Source organism: Lepus europaeus, chromosome 18, assembly GCF_033115175.1.
Source record: "Lepus europaeus isolate LE1 chromosome 18, mLepTim1.pri, whole genome shotgun sequence".
Lineage (NCBI taxonomy): Eukaryota > Metazoa > Chordata > Mammalia > Lagomorpha > Leporidae > Lepus > Lepus europaeus.
In genome coordinates this window covers 63119224-63126181 of record NC_084844.1, presented here as the reverse complement: position 1 = coordinate 63126181, position 6958 = coordinate 63119224, and the positions used below count along the sequence as shown (strand labels likewise).

The following is a 6958-nucleotide window of genomic DNA, read 5'->3' as shown; positions in this document are numbered from 1 at the left end:
GGGCCAGCCCCTGGAAGTCCCTCTTGCGGCTGACCCAAGCCTGCCTTCCACCCCAATTTGGAATCATAACTTCTGGGAGACAATGGTTGCATCTCCTGCCTCCTCTTGCTCTCCAAGGCTCCGGCCCCTCACAGGGGTTCGCTAGAGGCTGGGGACTTCCCGTGTGGCCACACAGCCGGGCCTGGGGGCAGCTGCAGGGCCAAGGAGGGGCTGGGTCAGAGCAGCGTGATCTCACTGGGAGGCAGCGTGAGCCTCTTCTCGCGGGCGCTGAGCAGGCTCTCCACGTGCACGGCCACCACGCGACACAGCTCCAGCCCCTGTGGATGACACAGCCAGATTCTATGTCCATCCCACGGGCGAGAGGCGGAGCCCACCATCAGCAGAACGGGGCCCCGGGGCGGGGGGTGTGGCGGGGCAGGCAGGGTAGGAGGGAGCTCACACAAGCTCCGCTGTGAGCCGTGTGACCCCAGGCTGGTTGCTTGCCCTCTCTGAGCCTGCATGGCCTTAGTTTACCAGGGCCTGTCTAAGGGTAGTGGTGAGGATTCACCTTCCAATTTAAATCCTTCTAATTTAAAACATCAGTCATCTGGGGCCGCCACTTGGGACACCTGGCATCCCATATCCCAGTGCTGGTTTGAGTCCTGGTATCCCTGCTGCCAGTCCAGCGCCCTGCTAATGCACCTGGGGAGGCAGCAGAAGATGGTCCAAGTGCTTGGGCCCCTGCACCCCTGTGGGAGTGCGGGGAGTGCGGAGGGGTGTGGGAGACCCAGAAGCAGCTCCTGGCTCCTTGCTTTGGCCTGGCCCACCCCTGGCCATTGCAGCCATTCGGTGAGTGAACCAGCAGATGGAAGACCCCCCCCCTCTTTCTCTCTCTCTCTCTCTCTGTCACTTTGCCTTTCAAGTAGGTGAAAAAAAAATTTTACAAAACATCGGTCTGATCGATAAATGGTAGCAGTCGCTAATGCTGTGTTGCCATGGTTACCACCTGGCGAGCCCAGATGCGCGCGCGCACACACACACACATGCACACACACAGTCTAAAATGGGTAGTGACCTAGCTTCAGGGTTCCCAACTAGAACGGGGAGGAGGGGAGGGAAGGAAGTGGGGAATTGTGGGAAGCTGATCTGCGAGTGTAGGGCTCAGACAAAGGCAGGGTTGGAAGGCCCTGGATTTCCTGGGACCAATGGAAGCTGCTCAGAGAGAGAACGAGAGAGAGCGAGAGCGAGAGCGAGAGAGAGAGAGAGAGAGAGCGTACAGTGACGACAGTAGCACTGGCTGAGCGCTGACCCCGTGCCAAGTCTTGTCCCAGAAGCTGTAAAAGTCTTGCCCTTTTGAAACCTGCAATGCCCCTCAGAGGCATGTGCTGTTGTCACCCATTCCACAGATTTCAAAACTGAGGCCCAAGGCCACCCCCTGAGGTGCTCTTTGCCAAAGTGAGCAGTGCCCGCCCCCGCCCTGGGTGCCACCTTGGCTGAATGAATCAGGGTGCGTGAGATGGGGGGCAGTCCTTCCCTCTGCCACACACCAATGCGTTTTGGGCCTCACTGGGGTTGCTGTCCTGTCTGACAGGTGTGGAAGCAGGCTCCGTGAGAAGTGGGAATGCATCGAGACCTCGCACACAGCCCGTCAGAGGAGGCAGGACAGGGACCCAGGTCTGTGTGCTGTCACGCCACTGCACTGGGCTCCCGGGAGCGCTCCCTGATCTCCTCCCGGGTAGCTCAGGGCCCCCGCGCACCTTCCTGCCACCAGTCATGGTTACCGGGGGGAGGGGGAGATTTAACATCCAGGGCTTGGGGCTCTGTAAGGGCCAGGGCCGAGCAGGTCTCGGTCACTGCAGTATCTCCGAAGCCAGTACAGGGCCCAGCCCTCCGGTGCCGAATGAGTGAATGATCCTCACACACACATAGCCAGAGACAGAGGAGGCAGCATAAGAGGGTGTGGGCAGGGGTGAGGGATTGGGGTTGGGCTGCAAGGAAGCAGAAATGCCTGAAAGGCCTTCACCTACCCATCCATCCACCCACTCATTCATGAATCCATCCATCCATCCACCCACCCAACCATCCATCCATCTGTACGTCCATCCATCCATCCACACACGCAGCCATCCACCCATCCACGTGCCACTCATCCATCCTTCCACCTGCTCATCCATCCATCCATGAATCCATCCATCACTCATCACTCATCCACAGACCCACCCACCAAACCATCCATCCATCCATCCATCCATCCATCCACACACGCAGCCATGCACCCATCCTTCCACCTGCTCATCCGTCCATCCATGAATCCATCCATCACTCATCACTCATCCACAGACCCACCCACCAAACCATCCATCCATCCATCCATCCATCCATCCACACACGCAGCCATGCACCCATCCTTCCACCTGCTCATCCGTCCATCCATGAATCCATCCATCACTCATCACTCATCCACAGACCCACCCACCAAACCATCCATCCATCCATCCATCCATCCATCCACACACGCAGCCATGCACCCATCCTTCCACCTGCTCATCCGTCCATCCATGAATCCATCCATCACTCATCACTCATCCACAGACCCACCCACCAAACCATCCATCCATCCATCCATCCATCCATCCACACACGCAGCCATGCACCCATCCTTCCACCTGCTCATCCGTCCATCCATGAATCCATCCATCACTCATCACTCATCCACAGACCCACCCACCAAACCATCCATCCATCCATCCATCCATCCATCCACACACGCAGCCATGCACCCATCCTTCCACCTGCTCATCCGTCCATCCATGAATCCATCCATCACTCATCACTCATCCACAGACCCACCCACCAATCGATCCATCCATCCATCCATCCATCCATCCACACACGCAGCCATGCACCCATCCTTCCACCTGCTCATCAGCAAACAGAAGTGTGCACTGAGGGGCAGACGCTGTGGCACGCAGGTGAAGCCTGCATCCACACCCCATATCAAAGTGCCTGGTTCAAGTTTCGGCCATCCCATGCTTCCTGCTAACATGCCATGGAGGCAGCAGAGGATGGTCCAAGTCCTTGGGCTCCCGCCACCCACGTGGAAGACCTGGACGGAGTTCCTGGCTCCTGGCTTCAGCCTGACCTAGTCCCAGCTGTTGTGGCCATTGGGGCATGAACCAGAGGATGGAAGACCTTTCTGTCTTGCCCTTTGTCATCTTTCCTTTCAAATAAATAAGTCTTTAAAAAAAAAAAACACCCAAGGATTATCATTGAGCCTGTCCTGTGTGCTGTGGGAGCTGACATTCTTGTGGGGGTGGCAGACAGCCCAGAAGAGATAATCCATGGGGGCGGCTATCAGGGCCAGGGTCTCCTGGAGAGAGACGACGACATCTACGCTGAAACCCCATAAGGGAGGGAGGAAGCCCTGTAATGAGTTGGGGAAGTGTTCCAGGGAGCAGGCACGGCGAGTGCAAAGGGCCTGGGGCAGGCAGGCGAGGGAGCTTGAAGAGGCCAGGATGGCGGAGTGAGTGTGCAGAGGCCAGAGCCGGGAGGGAGGGGGGGACAGGGAAGGGCAGGGCTCCTGGGATTGGAGGCTGAATGTCCGGGGAGAGTTCTGTCGGCCTAGTCTCACGTGAGATGCCAAGAGCCTGGAATCCAGGGGACAGGGCCAGAAATTGACATAAAGGGGTTGTCACAGCAGAGGTGGTTTCGAAAGCCTTGGGGCCCCACATGTGCCCAGGGGGAGAGGCCCAGACTCGGCACTGTTTACACCCGCCCAGGCCAGGAGGCACCAGGGAAGCAGTAGGAGCGAGGGGAGAGGAAAGAACACGAGGGCTCCATTGCTGGAGCCAGAGAGGCGTCCTGGGACTCGGGTGTGGGCCCGGAGCCCAGGGCGGCCAGGGGCCAAGGCAAGGTTCAGGGTGACCTGACGGGAGCAGACAGGGGCATGGTGAGAAGGGGCACAGTGGCCCAAGGGGCTCTGTCTGTTCCTGCTCAGAGGCAAGGCTGGGGGCCCGGAAGACCCCTCTCTCTGGCCCTGGGAAGGCAGTCCCTCCAAGGCAGGCCCCCCTGTGAGAGGAGGTGCTGTGCCAGATGGGTTTGTTTTTGTTTTTTTTTTTTTTCTTTAAGGTTTGTTTATTTATTTGAAGTCCAGAGTTGGAGAGAGAGGAAGACACACACACACAGGTCTTCCACCCACTGGTTCATCCCCTAAATGATTGCAACGGCCAAGACTGGGTCAGGCCAAAGCCAGGAGTGAGGAGCTTCCTCCTCCCACATGGGTGCAGGGGCCCAACCACTTGGGCCATTCGCTGCTTTCCCAGATGCACTAGCAGGGAGCTGGATCCTAAGTGGAGCAGCCGGGACTCAAACCGGCGCCCATACGGGATGCCTGCACTGCAGACGGTGGCCTGACTCACAAGTGCCTGCCCCTAGGATAGATCTTGGTGTGGGGGTGGGGGGGTGGCGGGTCCCAGGGGGCCAGGCTGTGGACCCTAGCCCTGATTCTGCCCTGGCCCTGGCCCTCAATGCCCTCCCTCTCTCTAGGAAGGTGACAGCTCTGGCTGCCCCACCTCCAAGGGGGCCGTGAGACAGGGACAGGAGTCCAAAAGTCACCCCTGCCTTATACAGAGTGGAGACAAGCAGGAGGCAGCACAGGGCAGGAGGGCCCCGGTGTCTCTGCCTGTCACGTGGGAAGCCTACTTTCCCTACCCTCACTTCCAAGGCCCACAGTCCAGGTGCACTTCCTCAAAGCTCCTGTGGCCCTGCCCTCTCCCCAACCTTCTATGGCTCCCTAGTACCCTCAGGTTAGCATTCCAGGGGCTCCGAGACCTCGCTCCCCAGGGTCCCGTCTGACTCACTGCCACATCACATCTGTGATCTGTTGGCTGGACGGAGTGCTCCCCCCCGGGGAGCAGGGCCAGGCCCCGACCTGCTGTGGAGCCAGGCCCAGGGAACAGCCTGGCGCGTGGACTGAGGGAGCGAGGGTGGGCTCACCTGCTCCAGCTGCAGCTGCATGGTGCGCTGGGCCGCCACGTCCCCCAGGGCGATCTCCACATAGGGGCAGCTGGAACTGGCTGTGGGCCGCTGCGTCCGTGTGGACTGGATCTCCTTCAGTGGTATCTTCACTATCAACTCCTGGGGACCGGGGAGGGGGGAGGGCACAGAGGGGCCAGGCTGTGGGTGGGGAGAGACTCAGCCGCCCCACCCCTTCCCTGCACATCACGCCGGCAGCAGGGGGAGACGCTGGTTCAAGCACCAGTATCCCAGGGGTTGCCGTGGGGGCACACTGGGCACTGGACTGACAGTCACCCACTGTGGGGACTTGGCGTGAACACTCCCTGCACTGCCCTGTTCCCTCCTTGCCTCACTTCTTCCTCCAAGGCTGCGTTTGCTGGAACCGCCCACAGCCCACGGAGTGGCCCTGCACTTGTCTCGGGCTCTGTCTCCTCCAACCTGATCCTTATCCAGGGAGCTGGATTGGAAGTGGGACAGCCGGGTCTCGAACTCGCTACACAACATCGCCAGCCCCCGTGATCCGAATCCTTCTGAGAAGAGATTGGGACACCCACATGGGGGACACCCACGGGGAAGCCACTGCCCACGAGCCACGGAAGAAACCCTGACCTGTGGCCACCTGGATCGTGGATGTCCAACCTCCACAAAAGATAAACTCTGTGCAAGTCTATTCCACAGATATTCCAGCCTCCGGTCTGTGGTCTTTGGTTATGGCGGCCCGAGCAAACTCATACCAGTTTGCGTGGCTCATTTTCACCTGCACAGTAGCCCTGTGGGGCAGATGCTGTTGTCGTTCCTGGGGACAGTCGCCCCAGGGTGCTGGGGGAGTCCCAAAGCTAAGGGTGGGATGGGCTTCTTAGCTCTGTCCAGAAATGCTAATCACCTACTTGGGAAAACCCATGAGAGCATGGGAGGAACTCACCCTAACTGTGAAAGGTAGGTAACAGCAGCAAGCCTGTTGAGCCCAAACCCATGGACCAGCGAACAGAGGGCCAGGCTGGGGCCACTCACGTGGGTCTCGGTGCTGAGGAAGTTAAGCCCGTTATGATTGACGGCCAGGATGCAGGGAGCGGGCACCGTGACGTTGCTGCAGCTCTGGATGAAGAAGAACGAGGAGCCGAACATGGGGAAGGCACTGAGGAGGCCTGGGGGAGACAAGAGGTCACGGTCACGGTCCGGCTGCTCTCCCGCGGCCATCTCCCCCAGCCCCGGTCCTTACCCAGGAACTGGGCCCGGGCCTGGTGGGGGCTGAGCGCCTGCATCTGCGGCCGGTGCTGGCTGACCAGGTTGAGCCAGGCTGAGCCAGCTGTGGTGCGGTAGAGCTGGGCCGGGATGTATTCCTGGACCTCCCTCCTGCGAACAGAGGGGAGAGGGGTCCTGAGCGCCCGGTGCGCAGTCCTCACTGAGCACCTGTGGCCCCCAAAGACTAAATGCTGAGGATGCCATAGTGGGGGGGGGATGCAAGGGCGCTTCCAAAGCTCCCTGGAGATGAATTAAGACAATGGGGGGGCCGGCGCCGGGGCTCAACAGGCTAATCCTCCACCTTGCGGCGCCGGCACACCGGGTTCTAGTCCCGGTCGGGGCACCGAATTCTGTCCGGTTGCCCCTCTTCCAGGCCAGTTCTCTGCTATGGCCCAGGAGTGCAGTGGAGGATGGCCCAAGTGCTTGGGCCCTGCACCCCATGGGAGACCAGGAGAAGCACCTGGCTCCTGGCTTCGGATCAGCGCGGTGCACTGGCCGCAGCGCGCCGGCCACGGCAGCCATTGGAGGGTGAACCAACGGCAAAGGAAGACCTTTCTCTCTGTCTGTCTCTCTCACTGTCCACTCTGCCTGTCAAAAAAAAAAAGACAATGGGGCACAGCAGGTTAACGCCCTGGCCTGCGGTGCCAGCATCCCAGATGAGCACTGGTTCGAGTCCCGGCTGCTTCACTTCCCATCCAGCTCTCTGCTAAGGCCTGGGAAA

General features: G+C 59.8%; 1 protein-coding gene across 1 annotated transcript in view; it reads right to left on the bottom strand.

Moving 5' to 3' along the window:
• Positions 1-215: 215 nt before the first annotated feature.
• The window catches only part of LOC133776703 (unconventional myosin-XV-like), a 47827-nt gene continuing 41084 nt past the window's right edge, over positions 216-6958 (bottom strand). The window contains 4 exon segments of the mRNA XM_062215879.1: positions 216-317; positions 4975-5115; positions 6007-6140; positions 6215-6348. Of these exon segments, the coding sequence (XP_062071863.1) occupies positions 216-317; positions 4975-5115; positions 6007-6140; positions 6215-6348 (511 nt within the window).